Genomic DNA, 25,841 nt, shown 5'->3' on the forward strand with positions numbered 1-25,841 from the left:
TGATGGAGATGTACAATAAGATTAATGTTGTTTTCATGCCTGCTAACACAGCATCCATTCTGTAGCTCATGGATCAAGGAGTAATTTCAACTTTCACTTCTTATTATTTAAGAAATACATTTCATAAGGCTGTAGCTGCCATAGATAGTGATTCCTCTGATGGATCTGGAATGGGGTCACCATTCTAGATGCCATTAAGAACATTCTTTGATTTATGGGAATAAATCAATAATAGCAGTTTATAAGAAGTTGATTCCAACTCTCATGGATGACTTTGTAGCATTCAAGACTTCTGTTAAGGAAGTAACTGCGGATGTGCAAATAGCAAGGGAACTAGAATTAGAAGTGGACCTAAAGATTTGACTGAATTGCTGCAATCTCATGATAAAGTTTTAATGGATAAGAAGTTGCTTCTTATGGATGAGCAAGAAAAGTGTTTTTTTTCCCAGATGGAATGTATTCCTGGTGAAGATGTTGTGTAGATGGTTTAAATGACAACAAAGGATTTAGAATATTACATAAACTTAGTTGATAAAGCAATAGCAGGATTTAAGAGGGTAGATTCCAATTTTGAAAGTTCAACTGTGGGTAAATGCTGTCAAACAATATCACATGCTACAGAGAAATCGTGTGTGAAAGGAACAGTCAATTAATGCTGCGAACTTCACTGTTGTCTTATTTTAAGAAATTGCAACTGCTACCCAAACCTTTAGCCACCACCATCCTAATCAGTCAGCAGTCATAACATCAGGGCAGGACCCTCCACCAGGAAAAAGGTTGAGTCGTTGAAGGCTCAGATGATGGTTAGCATTTTTTAGCAATAAAGTGTTTTTAAATTAAGGTATATATATATATATATATTTTTATTTTGTTTTGTTTTTACACATGATGCTGTTGGACACTTAATAGACTGTAGTATGATGTAAACAACTTTTATATGCACTGGGAAACCCCAAAATTTGTGTGACTTGCTGTATTGGTGGTAATCTGGAACTGAACCTGCAGTGTCTTCGAGGTGTATCTGTAAAGGAGTAGATAAAGATTCCCACAGTTCTTAACTGAAAAAGGTCAAGGAATATACAGCTTTGGGCAAGTTTTAAAATTTTTCATTCATGCTTTCAGGAAATAAAAGGTTTAATTTATCACAATAGCCAAGTTAAGATGGATTGACAATGCTAATTAAACATAGGTATAAGTATATAACCTACTTAATTATCTAGTAACATATATACTCCATTTTTATATAATGAGAGCAATGACTACATTACCCTTTTTTCCCCCTTAAATTTTTTATTTAAAAAAGATTTTCTGGACAGAAACAAACGAAAGGATAAAATACCAATAGAAAGTGCTCTACTTACCTTTAAAGCAGAAAATTCCTATGAGGAAGTCTCTATTTCTCAAAGTCCATAATCTGTAAAATAAAACAAGTTTAGGAATGAGTTGACTAAAAGAATGCCAGACTTAGCAGCAGTAGCCCTGGAAATCCACCAGTGTCTCCTGAGCTATGTATGTATCGACCAGATCAGGAGGATATTTATGTATTTGTATGCACATCTCTCTTTTCCAGGGGAAGGGGTAAAGAGAAGGAATACTCTAGCACTAGTACCCAAAGTAATTTTATAGTCTGTTATGTTTTTCCAATATGGTTTAAAACCTAGTAAAAACTTCAATTGCTTCTGCTCAGAAGGGTATGTTCAGTGAACTATTCTAAAAATTATTATTACTCTTTCAAAAAGGAGGTCTGTGGAATTGGTTTTATTTCTATGTAACCATACCTGTGGGGGAAAGAAAATGCAAATAAACGAATATATTGCTAAAAGAGAACTGACAATAGGCAGATACTTGCTGGCAACAAAAACAGGTGGAAGAGGGTTTTCAATGATATGCCAAACTTTAGAAATGAACATGAGGGGGCAGCTTGTTGGTAGTGCTGAAATAGTACAGAACCTCTGATGGACGGAACAGCATAGAGAATATTTAGGTGTTTAAAGGAGAGAAAAATGGCCCGGGAGTTAGGCTACTTCTGATTGCCTAAAAGTGGCTTGAGCATAAGACATGTAATTATCTTACTGAATGAGAAATGAGGCCTGGTGGTTCTTGCAGCGAGGTCCGAGGTCTGGAGCCAGACATCTCTTTTCTCCTTCTCATTCTGCCTCCTTCACCACAGTACTGACTTTTTCTGTAGGTTTGCGCCAATATGGTCAACAAATGAGGGATACAGCTCTCAGAAACTCATCCTCATAGGACCTCATCCAGAGGATAGTTTTTCTTTACAAATTTCTTTTCTCAGGAAAGAAAACTTTTCCCAGAAAATTCTCCCAGCAGAGTCCTCGGTCCCCTGATTGGATTGGATTATATGACCTCACTCTAGTTGTAATGAAGCTAGGAAAACAATATTCAACCTCTAAAAAGTGGGTGGTAGGCTCTGCCATCAAGGAGCACTTTCATGAGGCTCTGACAGCCATAGTACCTGACACAGGTGTGTTATAGCCTTATCACAACCCTTTAAAGAATAGGGTATTTTACACACACACACACACACACTCACACACTTTACCTCTTTCCTATTTTTTTTTTTTTTAACATGCAAAAAAACTGAAGCTACAAAAGTTAACTTCCAGGGCACAGACTGAACAATAGAACTAGGTCCCTCTGACACTAAAGTCCAGTCTCAGCTCTTAAGAAGAAGCAAAGTAAGGTGTTTGACTCAAGTAATAATTAAACTATTATCTTGTTACTTTAAGAAACACTAAGATAGTGGTTACTATGTGTCAGGCACTGTTTTGATGCTTTACTTATATTTATTTGTTGAATCTTTGCAATAGCCCTGAGGTAGGTGAAATAACATTATTTCCATTTTACAGGTGAAAAACTAAGGCACAGAGGTTAAGTTGCCCAGAGTCCCACAGCAAGTAGATTACAGAGAGCCATGTCCGTGGTCTTTTAACTATTACACAATGTTGAGCTGCGATGGAAAATAAAACTCTAAGACTACCAGGTGACATTATGGCACTTAAAGCAGACATTGGACCCGTTTATCAAATTGATAGCTGGCAGCATTGTGTTATAAGAGAAGCACTGGATTTAGAGGCAGTACCTGTATTTCATATTAGGCTATAGCATCTTAACAAGGAAATGGAAATAAGTCCCCTGCTATGGTTGATGGCCAGAATAAATGAATAAATAAATGTGAAGCATCTATCTTGCCAGTAATGCTGTGCTGAGACTATAACTTGAACATCAGGTCAGAGGAGATCAGTAAGAGCTCGGGCATAGCAACCATGGTCACAAAGTGTGGTCTTTGGCCCATGGAGGATTCGTGGCTACCTAAAAGAACTGAGGAAATTGGCAGCCTCAAAAAAATCTAGTCTGTCACCATTTGTTCAACATTTAGAAAGAAATTGGTATTATACAATTTGGTATTTCATATTTATATACTTCCCATCTTTTGAGGTTGTAAAATGGTACAGAAATATATAAGATCTAGATACTTCTATAGATGTACCTGTATTTGTATTTAAAACAATGAGTTCTACAAAGTTTACTCTTTAAACCACCTCTCAGCAACTCAGACAGCAGATCTAAATCAATGTGTGTGTTTTCTGAAAGATGGATGGTGCCGCAGGGCTCGTCTGCACAGCATTGTGTCCCCATTGCATGAGGACATCCCTGCTCCCATGGCCAGATGCAAGAATGTACAGCCTGGAGGGGAGGGACTCAGAGAGGGAGGAATCAACCGAACAAGTGAGTGAGGATCATCTTTTCAGACCACCTCAGTCATTTTATTAAATTAGCCCAAATACTACCTATTTAGTATTAAGAACGATTAAAAATAAAAATAAATAATTCCACTTTCAGGTACTATATTTTTTAAGCAGACGAATACAATTTGTAGCTTGAAACTTTTAATGTGATTCCGATGGAGATTTGTGACTAGAATTTCCAGATACACATGGGAGTTTATTTCATAAAGCAAGTTATGTATTTTAATACAAAGAAATTCCAAATATTTTTATTAAGGAAAAAGCTTTAGATGGTTTCTTGAGTAGAAAATAAAGCGTCTTTTGAGTAATATAAAAATTTATAAAGCTTTAAGAAGAAGGGAGTTTTGCCTTTAAGGAGAGCATCACTGCATTTGATGGAAGCAGCCTTCTTTAATTATTGCTGTTTCACTTTAAATTCCTTCCTTCTTAGGATGACACCTCAGTGGTTACCGATGAAGAATTAGACTTGGCAGTTTTCATTGTAGCAAGGGTGTACTCAAGGCTGAATGTTCATGCTCAGTCAAAAACGGTAATGAAAAACATAACATCCATTTACTTATCATATTCTTATCTGTCTTAAACTAGATTAGTAATACATAAAATCTCATGTTGCTCTTTTGACTTATTTTATTATTTGTGCAAATAGATTATGAACAGCTAAATGTCTCTTGACATTCAAATAAAGGATGAATTCAATTAATATTTATTGAGCCCCAGTAGAGTTCATGGAATCCTAGTAAATACCAGAAAATGAAGCTCTGTGTGGGGGATGGGGTTACAATCCGGAAACTAGAAGATAGAATTATTGCCGAAGGAAGAGATGGAATTACATAAGAGAACTGGTAATGAGAATTGATTTTGAAATCTGGAATAATGCTGAAATTCCCAATTTCAGTTATATTTTCTTTAATTCTGTGGTTAATTTTCTTGTTGCTTCTAAGTCAGAGGAGGAGCAAATGAGGTTTTTTTTGTACTGCGCAAACTTCTTTCAAGTAAAATCTCATGTGTCATGGAGGTCATCTTTAGAGTGAATAAAAGTTGGGAAAGATGAACAATTACCCAGTAAACATAGCTCCTGGTACTTTAATATTTTATGATTTAAAACCCATCTGCCTCTGATTGAGCAGACAGCTTTGGAGGACTGGTCAGATGCTGTGACAGCACACTTGGAACAGATGTGGGGGAGGAAAGATGTGCTCCTGCTCACAGGATGGTAGAGGAGACTGACGGCGTCTGGGTAGTTACGTGTCTTGCTGTGGCAACAGTGAGTCTGGAGGACATATTTCTTATTTAGAAAGATAATTCTCACCTCATTGTCATTGGTGAACTAGAGAGAGGAAGCCCCAGGGTAGGGATTCTGGTCAGAAAGCAGTTGCAATAACACAGGGCAGCCGGTGGTGTGGAAACTGTGGCTGTGAAAACATACAAGGAGCCAGCGAGGGGGTATCAATAGCATTGGCCACAGGGTCTTCCAGGAGAGTGTGCCCTAGACTCAGAGGGAGATTTTCTAGGAGGAGGGATCAGTCTGTGCTAAATGTGGTAGTTAAGTAGGGCAAGGGCTAAAGAGGGATTTTGTAACCAGATTACTGGTACTTTCAGCAAGTGTCATTATTTCACTTTTTCTTGCAATGGAAGTGGGATCCCATGACTGTTGTTGCCACCATGGTTCTGCTGTCACCAAGAAATCCTCTCATATTCTGCTTTTGGAAAACATTTAAATTAATCAGTCATTTACCGAGCATTTGCTTTGCGCCAGGCGTTCCATTAAGGAGGCAGTTGCATTGTCCTTTCCTGATGAGAGGATAGGAAGCAGTGACAGTGGCTCTGGGCTATAAACATGGTGCCAGAGTAAAGAGGCCTGTAGCATACTGGGGCATGCCTCTTAATCTAAGTGTATTTGGATGCCATTGAAAACTAAAAATAAAAATATAAAGGCACTTGAGAAGGCTGCCGCTTGGCAGCTTTGACTTTTGAGAGGAAGAATCAGTAGGCCTGACTGACTAGATGTGGGTGATGGGGTCTACGGTGAAAGTGAAACTGGGCCTGGGCTTAGGGAGCACTCTTGCCTCAGAAGGGGCTCAGGCCAAGTGCTGTGATGGGAAGTAACACCAGCTCCTGCCCTCAGGATGCTTTCAGAAGGAGGTAGAGTGACTTCCTGTTTTAACCTTGGATGGGGAAGGGGCACCTTTTTCTGCTTGGGGGGTACCAGGAAAAGTTTATCAGACTGGTTATAGCAGTTGAGTTTCCCAGGTACACCACCAGAATTCTGTTGACATTCTAGGCCTGTTGTATAAAAACTCTGTTGAGGTGATGTGAGGATTCAACTGAAATACTTTATATCTGATCAGAGTATCTGACAATAGAATTTAAATAAAAACATTAGTGTTAAAATGTTATTAAAATGCAAAGCGTTATATTCTTGTTTCTTTTAGTTTATAAATTACAGTTCAAAAGCACTTGGAATGGCCTGAGGAGAAGCCACTAAATATTGTTTTAAATACTTTGTTTACCATGACTCATTTGGATCATCGCTGTCAGATGAGTTCTGGTATAGCCACAGTTAATAGAATCTACAGTCTTACCATATTGAGGATTTTTGGATGATAGAGATTGGCCTTCATGACTGTCATATTTGAAATGTTATGGTCTTTCTAAGCATCTATCAATGTCATGGCGTGAAGTGGGCCAGTAAATGCATGCTGGGCATGCCTTATGTTCTTGTGAGATGTAGCACTGATTTTAACAACTTTTTTTCTTTAGCTCAAAACATTTTAACCTTTTCTTGTAAATTTCTGGTGCAGTTTAAAACAGCCACCAACTCATTTTTCAGATCAAACACTAGTCTGAAATCTTAAGGTAACATACAAAGAAAATGATTACACATAAGCAACTATCAGCTTGATGCCTTGTCTTTAAGATTGAAATTCCTTCATTTTACTGCATTGTCCTAATTTCTTCTGTTTGCTCGTTGCCTCTTCAAGGGGTCCTTTGTGCTTCATTATCGTTCTTTATGATGTTGTCCCCAGCTAAATTTCTTCCACTTGCCTTAGGCTTTTCTTGTACTCTGGATCTCCCATTATTTTTATTGTCCACCAACTACTGTTTCTGCATACTGATTAAAAGGGGCTCCTGCCTCCTCCTGCTGCCGGCTGCCCCTGCAAGGAATGTAGCACTCACACCGTGGTGCATGTCTGTGGTGAATTCTGATTAGTTGTCTGCATAGACATCCTCTTCTCTTACAGAAGGCACTGTGTGGATTGATTTGAGGTTCTCTCCACCCTGGGAGAGGTTTTCATTTGTCTGGGTGTGTGCATTTGTGCATAAGTATTTGCACACACAAAATGTAATCTATTGAGTGAAATATTTGTCTTAAATTATGTGATTTACATTACTTAAACCATTTATTGGATAAGCTTAATTTTTTCTAAATTTTTAAAATACATATATATACAAAAAAACCTTCAATATCTTGGTATTCTGTTGCTTTTGTGGCCTCTGAGCTTCTACTCAATCAGCAGAGACTGTGCTGTTAGTGAACCCTGGATCAAAAGGATGCATTGAACACCAGTGACTTGTGAATACTCCATTTACTCACTTGCTTCCCTAAGCCCAGTTTGCTCAGTGATGACCACATCCACCTGTATCCCTCACTTTAAATTAAGGAGATACTGGATTTAGGAAGAGAGCAGAGTGGGAAGATGAGGAGGAACTGGGAATGTGGTACTGAATGGTTTTTTTAACTGTCTCTGCTTCTGTAAATACAAATAATTATAAACTGTTTAAAAGTTTTTCTCATAATTTTAAGTGATTTCTTTATAATTAGGTTCAGTTGTAAGTATATAACTTTTGATGGAATGTGTTTAAAGAAAAGAACAGTCACTAGTCTAGGGGTCAGAAGATTGTTCAAATGCATGTTTTTTACTACTGAACTGGGGAAGTGACATTGAGCAAGTCTTTTAATTTCTCTGTACCCTGTTTTCTGTGACTGGAGATAATGGAAGGAGATGTCCTTCCCACATTTCATGGGGACAAATATAACATGTAAACAGTTGTTTAAAAATGTCCAGGAAGCATCTGATGTTTATAATATGATAATGATAAGTATTATTTCAGTTTCCTTTTTAAATACTGAAAAGCAAAAATATAACACCTTTCAAGATGAATTGAAATAATTCGTTGTAAGGACTATCTTAGCAAGCCAAATGTAGTAAGCCAAATTAGCAAAAATTGTAATTCATTAGGAACTGATTTTGCAGGGCTGAATTTTCATTTAGGTTAAAGATGTGTTTTTCAACAATTCTGTGACTGCTTAGCTTTCATAATAACAAGGAAAATTGATGGGGGTGAAATCCATCATATGAGGGGATCATATGGGTAGCAAAATTGAGTAAAGAGAAAAGAGGGCAAGTATGTTGTAGATGCGAGAGCAGAGGGTCACCTATGTTCATCATGAGGCTGGATAGAGGGAAACCTTGGTCAGGTTTGGAAGAAAGTTCTTACCTTAGGTTTTTGGAGCTAAGAGAAAAATTTCCCAAGTCATTTGAAAATAGTGTCAACCTTGCTACAAAGAGCGCTATCCCTAAGCAGACACTCCTCTGTCTCATTCTAAAGGATTCCAGAGTCCTTTGGACTTATGAGTTGACTTAACAAGGCAGCTCCACTAACTGTAGTCGGTGATGCAGTCCACCCCACCCACACATACACAATTTTATTAAAACAATTTTTGTCCTGTATATTTGTGTATACATTGTCTTAAGCATGTTTCTAAGCATATGTTTCTAAGCATAGAAAATGTATAGTAGGGACTTTTATTGTGGTGAAATATATGTAACAAAAGATTTGAACCAGTTTTAAGTGTACAGTTTAGTTGCATTAAATACATTTTATGTAGCCATCACCATCATCCATGGTAGGGAACTTTTATTCATTTTTGTATGGCTTACACCTTTTACAAGAATATGTTGTTTTATACTAAAAATAAGAACTACAGGCTTTGCTGTAGTTCTTTCTGATGTGAGACAAGTTTAAAGTTTTTTGCCATCCGTAAATTAGGATAATTGATGGTACCTGTGTCACAATATTGCTACAAAGACTAAACAAGTATATGTTATGTGTTTATGTGTGTGTGCATTTTTTTCAGGCTTGGCATAAAATAAGCACCATACTAAGTGTTGCCTGTTATTTTTATTAGTCACATATGTGATCCTAAGTGTATGAAGAGTAAAATAAGACTTCAAAAAACAAAGTGCTCTCAGTTGTACAGATTGGCTAATGTACTCCTAGATACTGGATAGGGTTTAGATTTGAAAGTATAAATAAGTTAATATTCTGAGTAGAGTATATTATACTACTTAAGACATAAAATTTCTGAAAGGTAGTTTATGAAAGTAATAAAAACATTATTTGCTGTATTAGAGGAACCTCTTGGTTCTCACGTCCTTGGCTCACTGGTCTTCTGTAGATTAGATGGACATGACCTGTGGTAAAAATCAATTGATAGTATTCTCTTGAGTCACCAAAAAAGTTAATAATCACATTTTTTCATGTTTAAGGGTTTTTATTTTCATAAATTTGTCCTCATTGTTAATATCTGCTGTTACTTGGAAAAAAAATTAACTGTGAAACTGGAAATAGTTACCTATACTCAATTTGTCAGCTTTTTCTTTTTTTACTTTTCTTCTACTTTGTTGTAGTTTTGTTTTGGAGGACATATACTTCTGTTTGTGAGTTAAAATTGCATATATTTAATATACTCATATTTCCTGCTAAAAAATTGCTTCCTTGTTGAATGTGCCTCTGTGATGAGGACGTTTCTGTACCCCCCAACTCTATAGCTATGGGTTAAAGCTTACATGTCATTGGGTTGAGTTTATTTACTGAGCTGTTGTAGACACCACAGAGATGTTTCTTTAGTTGTGTTTTTAATCTAGAATACCTTGTCCTTTTAAAATATTTCTGGTTCATATTTACATGGTGTACTTTACATCATGTAAATGGAATGTGGAATGGACTGGACAACATTAAACAGATCTTTTTTTATAAGAGTTTATTTGAGCCAAATTGATAATATATGCTGAGGAGCAAGATTTCTCAGATGCCCCATTGAACAGTTCAAAAAGGTCTAACTTCAAAAATGAATGTTGCTATTTTAAAAGGGTTAGAAATGAAAAAAAAAAAAAAAACTTTCATGTATGATGCATATTTGAATTCTCTTGTCATATTTGTGTCTTAGCTTAAAATTCTGTATATTATAAATTAGTAATAATCTATGATTATTTTATTTGCCTCACCTCTAACTTGTCCATAGTGCTGGATAGAGATAGTGTAATGCATACACGTGTGCAGTGAATGTACTTTTTATGATTCCAGTAATGTGCTGTCGCTTAAATTGATAGAAAAATATTTGCAGTTGATCTCTAACAAACTAGCTTTTTGTAGGTTTCACATACTTTTTTATAAATTAAGTAGTAAGTAAAAAATATTTTATTGTGACCACTTATTGAGATTAATAATTTGTGATTCACTGAAACTTAAATAGGGAAATAAAGATACCAATTTCTGTAGTTGTACTTAAAAAAAGAAACCTATGAGTTTCTGTAGGTTGTGGTAGAAACACCCAGTTTGTGGTAGATCTTCCATTAAATTTGTCAAATATTTGAGTACCTTGTCCATGCAAGATAACCATTGTTAAAGAAGTTTTAAAAGATGACTGATTTGCCTTTGAGGGGAGTGTATGGTAAATCAGATCAAATAAGATTATAAATTGTTAAACTAGAAACTCAATTAGGGTATGTTCCAAGAGATTGGAGTTGTCGTGATGGCTCTGAACTGTTATTTGGTTGTGGCCACAGAAAATCGGACTGTGCGCGATGTTCCATGTTGTGGAATACCGTGCTCGCAAACTTTCCACTGCACCCTACTCCAGCTCCTACTCCTTGAACTTTGTAAATTCTGCACTAATGGAAAAAGATGATACAAAATAAACTTAAAAAAAATTTTTTTGACTTTAGGGTAAATAGGAAGCTGAAACGGGATGTTGACACTCTTATCAGAGCTCCTCGCCCAGTTCATTAGCTTGGTACTGCCATCACTGAAGGTGGCTGTGCGTGGATAAAGAAACAGTTTATTTCAGAGGTTTCTAATACCTCCTATAGAATCATTTTACATAGTGTATGTTTGTTTTATTTCTATCTAGTTTTTTTTCTTACTATAACTTTAAAATTCAACATTTTAAATTCAGACATTTTAAATCATCAAAATTTACTTCCAAGGTAGGTAAATGTGGTATGAAGTCATATCCAAAACACTCTCACACATTATGAAGAGGTATCATTTGTAAGAACATGGCATCGGATCCCAGTTTGGCAAATTATCTCAAAAGCATTCTCTGTCTCATAAAGTTATGGGGGTTAAATGAGTTAATATATGTAAATACTCAAAACAGTATTTAGCAATATATAAGGAAGCGTCAGGATGCAGAATAATGTGAATACTATAATACTCTTTGTTAAAAAGGGGTTTGGATATATACCTAGAATGGGTGTTTGTGTACACACACACACACACTATTTGGATATATAGAATGGATATAGAATATGGTGAATAAAAAATTATTTCTGAAAGAATAAACTGAAACTGGAAATGTTTTCTTTGAGAAAGAAGCTAGAACATGGAGTAGAAAAGGAAATACATTTTGTTGTCAACTTTTTGAGTGTTTTTTTTCTTACCACATATTAATTTTTAAAATAATGCCATGTTTCAAATACTAAGATTCTACTTTAAGATGAGAATCTATGTTTTTTTCAGATGGCCCTGCCGAGGCACCAGTGACCAATGGGAACACCACAGCGGTGCCTGCCCTCAATGATGACCTGGACATCTTTGGACCAATGATTTCTAATCCCTTACCTGCAACTGTCATGCCCCCAGCTCAGGTATGTGGTAAGAACGTGGTTTTAGATGATTACCCTTATGACCTTTTCAAAAAGTTCAGGAATTTCAATTTTGAAAGAATTGTTTCTGAACAGTTGCTGATCTGAAAGTGCTGGCCAGGGGTTGGCAAATTAAACCTGCAGCGCCTTTGCAAATAAAGGTTTATTGGAACACATCCATTCTCATTCATTTACATGTTTTCTGAGGCTGCTCTCACACTATAAAAGCAAGTCGAATAGTTGCAACACACTATGTGACTCACAAAGCCTAAATATTCACTGTCTAATGTTTGCTAACTCTTGCGTTAGGAAACAACAGTGTTTAGAATGAACAAGTGGGAAAACTCAGACTATTTTGACTGAGCCTAAGATCAACAAGCTCAATTACTTGAGAGTTTGTTAAACTTTGGGTATAAAATTATTGACTAGAATTCAGTACTTCTTTTCTTATGCTCTACCAAGCCACCCCCAAGATGATGTTTACTTCTGGTTTTAAGAAAACTGAGATTAAGACAGTCTAGAAAATTTAGTACTCATATTCTTTTTTATGAAGATAAGTTGTTTCAAGTTACCCTTAAAACCTATCTTGACCTACCTTACCTTTTTTATTTTAATGATTTTTCAAAAACTATTAAGAACATAATATTAATGATCAGGATTTTTTAAAAATATTAATAGTAAAGAAATTTCGAATTGCCTTCTGAACATTAAATGGAATTTCTTCTTTTTGCCTTTATTCCTCTTTTAATTGCAAATTGTTTAATACTTTAAATACTTTTTCATAGTTGTGAGGTATATGACACTTTTCAGAAAGTGTCATATATTTAAAGTGTATAATGTGATTTGATATACACATACACTGTGAAAGGATTCTGACTGTCAAGTTAATTAACACATGCATCACCTCATGTAATTGTACTCTTACCAAGAAAAAAAATAATAAAGTTCTCTCAGCAAATATTAATTATACAATATAGTGTTAGTCACCAAATTATGTCATACATTAGATCCTCAGACCTTACTCATCTCATAACTGAAATTTTGAGCCTATTTACCATGCTCTCTGTATTTTCTCTACCCCCAGCCCCTGCAGCCACCATTCTGCTGTTTCTGAGTTCTACTCTTTTTTGATTCCACATATAAGTGATACTCCATGCAGTCATGCACTATTTGTCCTTTTTTAAGGTGTGAAATAGATGAACTTTCGGGAATATGGATTACTCTTAAGCATACAACTTTAAGATTCTATTTTAAATTAATACTTTACTAGTAAACAACCAGTTTTGGTATAGCATAATTTTCGAGATAAAGTATTTCCTTTTTCTAGGAAAACTGAAAAGAATGAGAACTGTTTGGATGGAAAGCTTTAATAAGTTGTGTCTTATTAAGACTAAATTATATATATATATTTACACATGTTGTTATTTTGATAGTCATTGTATAATCAGAATTGAGCAAATAGATTTCTGAGGAATAATTAGTTTAAATGGCTCCGTATCAAAATTGTCTGCAGCATTGTTTTAGGAAAGAGCTTTATGACCTATCCCCTTCTCCCCAACCCCCAACATAACAAGAGAGACTAAATGTTGCCACTGTTATTTCAGTTAACATTGATTACTTCGTGAATTTGTGCAGGCATGGGTATGCATGTGATATTGTGGCTTTAGAAGCATTTAGGATATTTGACAATCTGAGCATGAAAAGCACTTTCTTTTGGTCTAGCATTCTAATGCGGCTGCTTTATCTGCTAAACTTCTTTAGATTACATGGGGTATGAGAATTACTTTGCATCAGCTTGGGGAATTAGACCCCACATTTGAGGCTTCAGTGTACTTCACATGTTCTGTTCAGTCTCAAAGCAGCGAGTGGAACAATGATGACTTAAGTAGTGCCATGATAAGGAATATGGGCATGTGTAGCTTTTGCCTTTATGAGGGGCTTGTCTGGCCTTCATGCTTTGGTCATTCTGCATTAGTAACCGTTAGAATAACGGCAAATTTTTTTAATTCCAATTAATTCTTTTGTTTGAACATAGGCTTTGAACCAAAATTGTGCCAGTTTTATTGAGCCCTATAACATATCTGAACAGAATTCTTTCATCTAAACATCATGTAAAGATTAAAATCCAGACATGTTTTCAAAATAATGTCTTTGAAAACAGGAAGGGAAGGCAGGTTAAAGTACACATTTTATGCATACACTGTACTCTAATTTTGGTGGATTTTTATTACGTGAATTTGATTGGACACCAATAGGATAAGTATGAGACTACAGTAATAGCTTTCCCAACCATGTTGATTTTCTTGTAGTTATATATCTTCCACGGAGAACAGACCTCAGAGGTTTTGAGCAGGTTCTTGGACTGAACAGAAACTAAACCACTTAGTGAGGTGGTTGCTTTGTTATCTAACATTAACAATAAATACTGTGTGCTTAACTCTGCCATTGTATAAAGCACTTCTTGTAGAATAAAGTATAAGGTGCGTAATCTTATTGTCCCCATTTTATAGAAGAAAGGCAGTGGAGAGTTTACATGAACGTCTAAGGGCCCAAACTGTAGTAAATAGTGATTCCAGAGCCCGTGCTCATAGCCTCTGTAATCTTTGTTTCTTCATTGGTAGTTCAGATATATTTTATCCAAGTGCACTGTTATATTTGACATTCCATCATGTTCAATTTTACACATTTCAGATCTTTTGTAAAATTAAGTGGCTTTATAAAAATTCTTAATTTAATTCATAACAAATTGAAAATATTGTTCTGGTTTGTGAGTACAATACTTGGATGGTAATTTATTGCAAGACATTTTAGCAAAGTGTGAACGTTTGAAATTTTTAAAAGTTCAAGGTAAATTATATATATGATCTTTAACTATTTTCTACTCACCGTATTCTACAGTTTGAGAAGACTCTCATCCAGTTTTTATTGTCTTCATAGAATTCTTTGAAACTCCTCATATCTAAAACAATTCCACATAAACAATTGTGAATGCGATTGAATATTTAATGACCACAGAGATCGTTAGTCAGTTATGATTGTGTAATACTATCTATGTGCAAGATAGAGGAAATTAAGTGAAAATTGTTTGTTTTATATTAAATATCAATGTTTATTTCAGTTTGCGTTCATTTGCCCCTTGTTCAGAAGTGGAATACAAGACATGGTTGAGAGTATAGGTGGTTGAAATTTTGCTGTACTTCATTTCTGGTAGACTAGAAGCGTTCTAAGGTCGTGGTTAAAACTGATCTAGATTAGGTTTATAAGAATATCACAGTGCAGCTTTTGGAAAACAGAACATTTTTTTAAAGAAGACAAAAACAGCCATTGCAGGACCCTCTTACAGTCTGCTGTAGTTATAAATGCTCTTTATTCCAAGAGATACCAGTAGTTGCTGAGACGCACCTGAGTATTTCCCAGGAATGGTGGTCCTCAGACAGCAGCCATATACCCAACCTGTTGTTGAACCCTCGTGTTCAGGATGTGATGGGCAAAAACTCAGCATCAGCCTAGCAGGTGAACACAATTTATTATGAAAGAGCTTCAGCCTACCTCTTCTACAGTAACGGATTCAAGATAGGAAGCATTGTACCTGTATCCCAGGTGTTTTTGTGTAGGCTTGTGAAGGATCCTCTTTAATGTCACCATTTTACCTTCTACAATTAATTTCTGTCTAATTTCATAACTTCATTTGGAGGTTAATGGATGGGCTCGGCCATGTTTTAGTACGCAGAATTTGCTAACATGTTTTGGTGTTTGTCTCAGGGGACATCCTCTGTACCAGCAGCTGCCACTCTGTCTACAGTAACATCTGGGGATCTGGATCTGTTCACTGAGCCAACTACAAAGTCAGAAGAGGTAGCAAAGAAACAACTCTCCAAAGACTCCATCTTATCTCTGTATGGTGCAGGAACCATTCAGCAGCAGAGTACGCCTGGTAATTCATTTTGAAATCTGTTTTCAGTGAATTGCAATGTCTTTACTAGAAGTATATCCTTTGTGCTTATAATAATATCAATTATATTTCTTCCCCATTTTTCTATGTAAAGGGTACTTTTGTTGCAGTTTACACAACTACAGACTGAAATGAATGAAGCATTAGAATTAAAAAACAGATACGAGATTCACAAAACTTTATTCATTTAGAATTAACAAGCTGTTCACATATCACTTAATATTGTTTTACAGGCTTATATAACATGGTTTTGAAGTTATATAAATTTGATTTGCATGAAGTTTATAACTGTACAATATATTTTCTCTGCAAGTAAACAATACACAGTCTGAATTATCACATGAATTCCAAAAACGATTTGAGGTTTTTAAAATAATTATAATGAAATACTAGCACAGTAAGATTTATTGTTCACATAGTTTTAATCTGTCAGATCATTTCCCTTAAAATAATGGGCTTCATTTCACACATGAGCTGAAATTATGATGTCCCAGCTGCTTCCATTAAAGCTGTATATAGTGAACTCTCACCTGTGTGTTTGGGAGTGGGAGACAGTGGTGTGGGTCAGCAGAAACAGTGCGTAATCTCATGCTACATAGTTCGTTCTTGACAATGGATATTTTATGTAGCTATTTATTTATTCTAATTAAAATTGCTCAGGTTCATAACTGATTTGTGTGCATGCATTCTGGAATTAACCAGCTCTAAGACTGTAGGTGTGAGTTGGTTTGAGCAGTGGGAGCAGCCAGATGAGAATTAAAATTTTTACTATGGGTAGTTCAGAAAGCTGGTAATCCTTTTTCTGTGGTTATAGAGGTGAGTGCAGCTTTAAACAATGGTCACTCTCTTAGTTCATTTTCTTTTCATGCTTCTTATGATGCAGGTGTGTTTATGGGACCCACAAATATACCATTTACCTCACAAGCACCAACTGCGTTTCAAGGTTTTCCATCAGTGGCTGTACCTGTGCCTGCAGCTCCTGGCCTTATAGGAAATGTGATGGGACAGAGCGCAAGCATGATGGTCGGTATGCCCATGCCCAACGGGTTTATGGGAAATGCACAAACTGGTGTGATGCCACTGCCTCAAAATGTGATTGGCCCCCAAGGAGGAATGGTAGGACAGATGGGTGCACCCCAGAGTAAATTTGGCCTGCCGCAAGCCCAGCAGCCCCAGTGGAATCTCTCACAGGTAGGGGTTATTTACTTTCCAACTTACTAAAAATCATTTTTTTGTATTTAAATTTGGCAGAAAGAATTGAGTAGGGATAATGTTGTATAAGGTCAAAATTGTCTAGCAATCATGAAATTATATCAAATAGAAAAGTTAAGCTATCATTATCTCTATATTTATTCTGTAAAGAAATGTTAAACATTTAAATTTCAGATTATAAATACTATAATAGTGAACATCCCTAATCTGTTTGTAATAGCTAGAAATTATCTCGGGTATCTTAGGAGACTCTGTCTGCCACATTTGAAACTGGCAGCAAGTTTTAAGCCAGCTCGCTGGCAGAGTATTCTTTATCATCCACTTAGACCAGCCAACTTGTCTTCACTAATTGTTTTGTAATGCTCACAAATTGGATAAAAATCCAGTACCATATACTCAAAGCACTGTTTTGTGAAGCCGTTCTCCATGTCCTGTGGTTACTATCCATTATTTATTTTGAAAAAAAAAAAAAATCTTTCAGAAACCTTTGTAAATACGACTATGTTAAAAAGACTACCCACTAGTTCAAGAATTCCCATAAGATAGGAACAAGTCCATATTTGTCTCAGATATCTCTTCATATTATAAAAATTGTATTCTACCTGTTAGTTTAGAGTCGAAAGATGACATTTTAGTTTACCTCTTTCAAATCTATTTCTATTTTAGATGTGCTGTTCTGACTTTTTATGCCTTCATAGTCATAGAAAGGCCCTTAGAATTTGGTTCATGGTCCTGCTCCTCTTCTCTTTACATCTCATATTTGATGTTCCTCTAACATTTGGTGATCTTGGCTTCTGCTCTGGATAGCTGTTTTACCTTGTGAGCATTCAAAGAATAGTCTGTAATGATTTCTAACTATAGCAAAATCACTATATGTCTCATGTTTGCTCCAAGTTTTACTGTCACTAAAGGAATAACTCTGTAACATTGGTCTCTACTCTCTGGGAATCTCAAAAACGTTAAGTACCAGATGGCATTAACAGCTTTTGTGTAGCCAGGATGCTGAAGCACACCCACCTCAGGTTAAGGTGCTACATGGACCAGACAGGAGTTAATGCTGGTCCTTGCTTCTAGGCATACTGATGCTGTTCTCCAGCACTCCCTCTATAGGATCTATTGGCCAATGACAGGTGGTTAAACCATCCTTTAGTAAGTATCAGAAGTGATCTGCTCCTGCAGATACTTATCTTTCATCAGTGATATGATTAACATCAGTGTCTTTGAAAAACTGCAAATGAATGAACTTTATTAAGAATACAATCCAGCCCTGAGCATAGCTTTTGAATCTACTCTGTACTTTGTGTAAATCCTCTTGCCTTTTCGTCACTTGTCATCAGTCTTAGAGGTACATGAACCACAGGAAAAGGGTTAAGATGGTTATATACATGTATTATTCCAGTCCAGAGGAAAAATACATTTATCTTATACCTTAGATCATACGATAAAAATTAACTTGGGATGTTTATGTGGTTAGCTAAGCAAAAGAAAGCAGCTATTATGCATAATTCATAATTTTTGAGTATTTATACTTTCTAAAATATTCTTAGTCTTTAGTAGTTAAAGCACTATGTATATTTGAAAATTAGAATATCCTCATATAGTTGGAAGTTAAAATAGTGGACTCATCATATACCTAGATTAGAATTCAAGGATGCTGTGGTACTTTTTTTTTTTGTTTGGAGGATAAGAAATTGAGTCTAGAATATGAATATGATTGAGATCACTTCATGAATAGTGTTACAAAGTGGAAGGAAACAAAGAGCAAGAAGAGAACAGAATAGCTGTTTGCTTTCTGAAGAGAAATAATTGTATGGTGGTCTGCTTTTACCCCAGGGCTTTGACTGATTTTCACATTGATAAAAAATACTATTTATAGTAATTGCCATTAAATCTCAGTATCTCTTTGAATCACTTCAAATAAAGGCAGCTCCTAATAAAACAGGGTAACTATTAAAAATGTCTAACTGTGGTTACAGAAAAAAATTAAAAGCTTAAACTAAGCCTTGTATATGTTTCACAGATGAATCAGCAAATGGCTGGCGTGAGCATCAGCAGTGCGAACCCCACGGTGGGTTTTGGCCAGGCCCCCAGCACAGCAGCAGGATGGCCTGGAAGCGCCTCGGGTCAGACGCTCAGCACACAGCTGTGGAAGTGAACACTGCACTGCAAGTTTCATCCAGAACTACCACCTGACATTCCTTGCTAAAATGCATCTAGTTCCCCTGTTTGTTCATGTACATAATTTTTTTTTCCCCATTTGTTCATATTAAGAATTATCTGATTGACCGTGTTGGTCTGTACTGATTAAATCTGATGTGGTGAAAAACAGGTTGAAAAACCATTTTATGTCCAGGGCAGCATTGCTCATATTTCCCATGACTTCATAAGCCACATTATTTGAGAAGCTGCTCAGTCAACTTGCATAATCAGTTTTACTCTCAATAAAATTATAGCTCTAATGTTTGCATATAAGGGAAATAGTTATCATGTTAGTAATACCTCTAACAGTATAAACCCCACCCCCAAATTAGCCAGTAATCCCGTAGGAAGGTACTGTATGATCAAATGTTTAATCATATAAATAGAATGTAAATGTATCACTGAGCACTGTTTTCTAGTGTATCAAAATTCTTTTATTTCATCGTTCACTTCACTGTGCTGTTGTTATGATGTGCTTAACAGGGAACGTGGTTAGTGAAAGGAATATAAACCTGGATGTTACTATAAAATTTAGTTTAACAGATATTTTAAAGAATTCAAATTCTATCTGCCTCTCTCGTAATTTGGATCTCTTCTTATGTACATAGTGCTAACATGAAGATCTTTCTCTGCACTATATGCAAACAGGGTAACTAAACAAAGCCACTTTGAATCCTTGAAGGTATATCCAGGTTTATGACAGTAATTGTGTTTACATTTTATGGTGCCTAGTATTGACAAAATGTTCTATCCCTATATTAAACAGATGAATCCACAGACCTTTGTATTGTGGGTTTTATTTCCTACAATGTATACTGCCACCACTTTACATAAATTACTTAACGTTGCAAAGTTAAGAATCGGGGACATTTAGTTGACAAAATACTTGTCATCTGTTTCTAAAACCTGTTCAGTTCTGCCGATTATAAGGCCAAATGGGAAAAAAAAAAGTATATGAGATACTCAGAATGGTACCTTGCAGTGTCATTAGCTGTACTGTACAAACATCTTCCAGTTCAGTTGTGGAGAAAACATGCAGAACAAATGAAGACAAAAACATACATTTTATATCATCCAGTTAGTTTGTTAACTGACAAGCTCTGTTTAAATAGATGTCCATGAGATGTCAATAAAGGCTGTTGTACTGAAGTAAAATGAACAGTACCTGAATGCTCTGCAGCCCAACCTCCAACATCCATGTCCTCCGGCCAGCCAAACCACTGCTGCTGCTTCCGCTTACACCTCAATCTTCACCGTGTCAAGGTGGTACTTTGGTTCATTGGCTAGGTTAACCTTCTCTGTCCGAGTGTGCCATACAAGAACCTACAGGGGAAGGAAATCTTTTGGGTAGCCAAACTGTTAACGCTGACACTCAGTGAGATCAAGCATTTTAAGTGAAACATACCTTGGTGCAGTTATTTGCTTTTGGTTCTAGTTCTTCAACTGTCGTTATCTGTTTTAGAAAGTCAGATTCTTGCATCCCTGGCTGGGATCCACGGCGCTTAAATACAGCTTTTGGGTTGGACAAGATGACTTGAAGGCTTACAGCAAACCCTTTGTGAGAAGTTAAAAAAAAAAAAGTAAAATATTGGTGTACTTCTCTTTTTTCTCTATAATTTTGGTCACATCAAAAACAATTTTTTAGATGCTTATTGTGTGCCAGGTCTTGGTTTATAAAGTTGAATAGGAGCATTACCTGACCAGCCTCAAAAAGAAAACCAATCATTATAGTGTAGTGTATTCAGTGCCATGGCAGAAGTGTGTGCACAGGGGGAGGGAGGCATCTACCTTATAAAGTCTAGTCTGTTGATAATAAAGGGTGAATTCTGTAAGCTGCTGTTTCACAGAAGTAATCATATCCCCCAACCCCCACATTTGACACTCTGGAAACAACTAAGACTTAATTGTAGCTGAAAAGGGTACAGACTGACTTACCCTGACTCTCTTTGAAGTATGCGAGTGCCTGCCCATTTTGCCTGTACTTTAACATTTTTTAGTATACTTTATCAAAACCTGCTCTTGATTCTACTTTGAGTTCAGAAGACTAAGGACTAGAAGTCAGCTTGTACATGAATAAAAATAATCATTTGGTTTAAATTTCCAATTTGGTTCACTCTGAAAAGGGTGGGCGTTGGAAATCAGTGCAGAAGATATTAGGCCGTTTAATAAATTTGTATTTTATTTTTCAAGGAAACAACTTAGTGTCAGTTTCCTTCAACAGTTTGGTCATATGAAAAATCATTACTACTTAAATATTCTACAAGCCATTTCAGCAAATAATTGTTACTGCCTTTGTAATTGAAAGTCTGAAGCCCTGGACCACTGCTCTTAATGGTTAAGCAGACACTGTAAAGTTAGGCACCCTCCCAGAGTTAAAGCTGCGAAGACCAATCCTCAGGAACATATCTTAGCAAATTTTGCCCTTTTCTACATTAACTGATTTCTGCTTCTTTTTGCAAAAGTACAGTTAGCAAAGTTAAGTATCATGTGATACCAGGCAGGAATGGGTGAGCTGTAAGAAAGCCACATCCAGTGTTCTCATAATGTTCTGATGCTGGGCCCAGTATCTTCCACTAATCCTAGAGGAAGGCAGCGCATTCCAGCAGAACGCTGAATCTGAAATTAGAAGCCTTTTGTTCTTGCCTGGGTCAAGTCACTTAACCTTTCTTGATTCTGAAACTTCCCTATTGCCTCATCTGGGAGAGGCGTGACACCTTCTCTATGTTGGATGTAAAATTAGTGAATGGAAAGACTCCATTAACTGAAAAGCACTATTCAAAAAATACAGTATATAAAAATGCCATTATAAATGTTATTATGAGGGGCAGGTGGTATTAGCCACCATTTATGACTGGAAAACAGTGTTGACGGGAAAAGGGTTTGTGAAAGTTCTGAGTGGCAGAACCAGGCCACCTGCATTTCCCACCACTTTGCTAACAAGTCTGAAGCGTCCTCAGATGTACCTAGAACAGCCACAGGCCTCGACGAAAAGCCAAAGGTTCAGATTAACAACAAAAAAGTAACTTTCCTAATAAGTCAACTCAGATTGTAGTATTAGATTTCTCACTTTATTCCATGTGCTTATAAATAAGCTTCATCCTTTCTCAGCTGAGAAATCTGCCCTTCTCAACTACACCGAAACTGCTGGTACATCTCTCACATGGCTTCAAGGAACTGATGGTATTTCCCCATTCTCATAAAAATATGGCACCCAAATTGTGCAGAAGTCATTCTGAAAATGATATGAAGCCACTTTGATCTAATTCCCTTCATGTTCCCCTAAGGCTTTAACAGTCATCATCATGACCACTCAAGGATTCACATTAAGAGTATCGCTTTCCTTAGCTAGGAATATCCTCCTAGCTCTTAGAGCAGTCATGTGGCAAAATCTATAATTTAAAGCAAAGCTGACAGCCAGTTGTGAAGCTAATCATGGTTTTGCTACAAGGTCCCTTTCTGGCCTCACTAGACAATGGGGTGCCCCTGGAAGGCCCGCACCCAAAGAGATTTCAGTGGGTGGTAAACATAGTAGCAAAGAAGTTATCTAATAAAAAGAGGAAGGGCCAGTTCACCTGTGCTTCACTCTTACTTCCATTTTCTTTGCTATGCCCCAGCCATGCCCCAGCTCAGTGAGTTCTTCAAAGGAGGCAGATCATAGCCAGGCAGGAACTAGGCCACGCCCTGGGGTAGCATCTGACCTGCTATGAAACTAGGAGTTAGAGAGTTCTCCCTCTGAAAATAGGACAAGGAGATTTTGGCTCTTAACCATGGATGTCTTGGGTTTTCTTTATTTCCAAGTATTTATTCCTCAAGGATTACATATACTTTTCCCTCCTTTTTTTAGTGACATAAATTTAGTTTTAAAGATGTTTGCAGTGACTTATGAGATAAAGGGAGGAGAAGCCTTACAAAAATCATGGGAGTAAAGCGTCCCAGTCCCTATGTAAAAAAATTAAATCCAAATAAAAACTAGTTCTCCACTGTGAACACAGGATTTCCATCCTGACTTCTTTCAGTAAAGTAGGATAGGGTAGGGTTATATTCCCTCCCAGTCAGGGAAAGAGTCTGCCTCAACATATGCTTATTGATTAATGAGTAGAAACAACATTTGTAAGACATTCAAAGTTCAAAAAGCCATTTCCACTTGGGGACAAGGAGCAACAAGGGCTGGGTTTTCCCGACTGTCTTAAATAACTAAAAACCAGACAAAATATTTGAAACAATGGTTTCTAGACATTGGAAAAGAGGCACTCAGAACAAGATCTCTGAAAAAAAGAATGAAACATGAGCCCTACAATTGCCCCAACTGCCAGCCAAAACTAAGTCAGTGGGCTACAACCTAGAGGGGGCAACTCCCAGCTCCACAGTCTCCTTGCACGTAGGAAACAGAATTGAGAATTTGAATTTAGAAAGGTCAAGAATGCAAGAATTCTCAGGGCAGAGCTGAGAGCTCTAGTGGTCTGTAGAGGGCTCTAATCAAGGCCAACTGAGTCTGATCAGCAAATGCTTGTGAAACTACCCAATGCCCAGGAAATAACCACCGGGAAGAAGCAGATGGATCCATCACTGAAGCTTTTACTCAGGGCTGGGAATAGATCACATTCCCACCAGGCAGAGTGGAAATGGTAATAGTTGAGGTATCTGGAACAGTAGTTGGAAGGTTAATGGGATCAAATTTGCCCTAAGCTAAAACCTGAGCTGGTTCTGCATAACAAACTTTGAAAGCAAGCCTGGAAAAGATCAAAATGTTTCCAAGTAACTTAGCTGTAGCCTAGAAAAAAGCTTTTATAGATGTATGTGTATATATATACACATACACCCGTATATATCTGTATGGGGTGGTGTGTATACGTGTATATAATAAATGTATGTTATACATACTTTAAATATAATTAAATATACATTTTTTCTGGTACTTGGCAACATAAAATTCAAAACAGCTGAGACACAAAAATTACCAGATGTACAAAGAATCCGGAAAATACAATCCCATAATGAAAAGAAAAATCAGTCAACAGAAATGAAGACAGAAATGACACAATTGTTACAATTACAGAAAATGGATATTAAAACATAAATATACTTCATAAGTTCAAAAAAATAGGGGAAAAATTGAGTATGCTAAGTGGAGAAATGGAAGGTATAAAAAAGACCCAAAAGTGATCTCATTATGATGAAAAATACAATGTCTAAGATGAAAAATACACTAGCTGGGTTAAACAAATAAGACATTACAATAAAAAATGAGTAAACTTGAAGACATAACAATAGAAATTACTAGAAACACCAAAGCAAACACACATACAAGAATCACAGAAAGGAAAGGAATCACAGGTAAGATAGGGGGAGAAATAAAATGTTTGAAGAAATAACAATTGAAACAGGCTATATAAGACTTAACACGATCAACCAATTTGACCTGACGTTTATAGAACACACCACCCAACAACAGCAGAATACATAATTGTTTCAAGTACACTCTTGAAACAGGACATTATCGAGATAGGCCATAGGCTGGACATTATCGAGATAGGCCATAGGCTGGACCATGAGACAAGTCTCAATAAATTTAAAAGAATGCAAATTATACAAAGTTGTGAAAATACCCAAGGCCCCAAAGTATTGTGAAACTACCACAATGGAATTAACATAGAAATCCACAATATAACGATAGCTGGAAAATCTCCTAATATTTGGAAACTAGACAATTCTAAATTAAATATGCATCAAAGAAAAAATCAAAAGTAAATAAAAACAAGACAAATGTGTGGGCTACAACTAAAGTAGTACTTAGATGTAAAGTTAATATTTTTAAAAAGCACTGAACACTTATTAGCTAAGAAAGGTCTCAATGACTTATGTTCTCACCTTTATATACCAGGAGAGTAACTGAAACCCAAAGTGAACAGAAAAAAGGTAATAATAAATATAAGAGCCATTACCACTAAAATAGAAATTACTGAAATAGAAATAGAAAAAAATAGAGATCGGTGAAATCAAAACCATGTCATTTGAAAAAAAAAAGGGGGGCCAATAAAATTGATAAATATCTACCCATAGATACGAATTACCAATACCAGGAATGAGAAGTATATAGTGCAGATTTCTACATTAAAATGATAATAAAGGAGTATTATGAACAACTTCATGGCAATAAATTTAACAATGTAGATAAAAATGGACAAATGCCTTTTGAATTTGAAACACACAAGCTATCAAAGCTTTCTCATGAAGAATCAGAATTTGAATAGCTCTGTATCAATAAATTTATAGTTAAAAACCTTCCCTTCAAAAAACACACAAAAAAACAACCCTGCCCACCCACCCCCCACCCTAAACTCTCCAGGCCCAGATAGCTTTACTGGTAATTTCTACTAAATGTTTAAGGAAGAAATAATGAAACTTTTCCAGAAAATAGAAAAGGAAGAAATACTTTTCAAATTCTATGAGGCCAGCATTACCGATACCAAACCAGACAGACAGAAACGTTACAAGAAAATTACAAACCAACAATTCTCATGAACACAGAAAAATTCTTAATCCAACAATAAAAAAGGCAATAAATCATGACCAAGTGAAGTTTATCCCAAGACTGCAGTTTTGGTTTAATATTTCAATATCAAGATAACTCACCAAAATAAAAGACTAAAAAAGAAACTTAATTATTTCAATAGATGGAGAAAATGCACTTGACAAAATCCAACTAAAAAAGCCTCTCAACAAACTAAGAATAGAAGTGATCTTCCCTCAGCTTGATCATGAACATCTACCAAAACCTAC

At 36.2% G+C, this 25,841-nt stretch overlaps 2 protein-coding genes and 1 long non-coding RNA gene across 6 annotated transcripts in view; 1 reads left to right on the forward strand and 2 right to left on the reverse strand.

The window, feature by feature from the left end:
* The window catches only part of SMAP1 (small ArfGAP 1), a 123,585-nt gene extending 103,747 nt beyond the window's left edge, over window positions 1-19,838 (forward strand). For all 4 annotated transcript variants that reach the window (XM_016157613.2, XM_016157610.2, XM_016157611.2 and 1 more), the window contains 4 exons: window positions 11,574-11,701; window positions 15,461-15,632; window positions 16,534-16,841; window positions 18,883-19,838. In XM_016157613.2, coding sequence (XP_016013099.1) covers window positions 11,574-11,701; window positions 15,461-15,632; window positions 16,534-16,841; window positions 18,883-19,017 — 743 coding nt within the window. In that variant the 3' untranslated portion in view covers window positions 19,018-19,838. The remainder of the gene's footprint in view (window positions 1-11,573; window positions 11,702-15,460; window positions 15,633-16,533; window positions 16,842-18,882) is intronic.
* Window positions 877-14,647, reverse strand: LOC118601647. Its single transcript, XR_004950441.1, has 3 exons — window positions 14,585-14,647; window positions 1,362-1,414; window positions 877-1,021 (listed from the first exon to the last, which is right to left on the reverse strand). It is a non-coding gene; the product is annotated as an uncharacterized LOC118601647 (long non-coding RNA).
* A 123-nt stretch (window positions 19,839-19,961) lies between the features above and the next one.
* B3GAT2 (beta-1,3-glucuronyltransferase 2) overlaps window positions 19,962-25,841 on the reverse strand; it is a 59,679-nt gene continuing 53,799 nt past the window's right edge. Inside the window, exons 3-4 of the mRNA XM_016157614.2 lie at window positions 20,467-20,615; window positions 19,962-20,384 (exon numbers count right to left, since the gene is read on the reverse strand). Coding sequence (XP_016013100.2) covers window positions 20,298-20,384; window positions 20,467-20,615 — 236 coding nt within the window. The 3' untranslated portion in view covers window positions 19,962-20,297. The remainder of the gene's footprint in view (window positions 20,385-20,466; window positions 20,616-25,841) is intronic.

This window comes from Rousettus aegyptiacus, unplaced genomic scaffold, assembly GCF_014176215.1.
Source record: "Rousettus aegyptiacus isolate mRouAeg1 unplaced genomic scaffold, mRouAeg1.p scaffold_m13_p_1, whole genome shotgun sequence".
Lineage (NCBI taxonomy): Eukaryota > Metazoa > Chordata > Mammalia > Chiroptera > Pteropodidae > Rousettus > Rousettus aegyptiacus.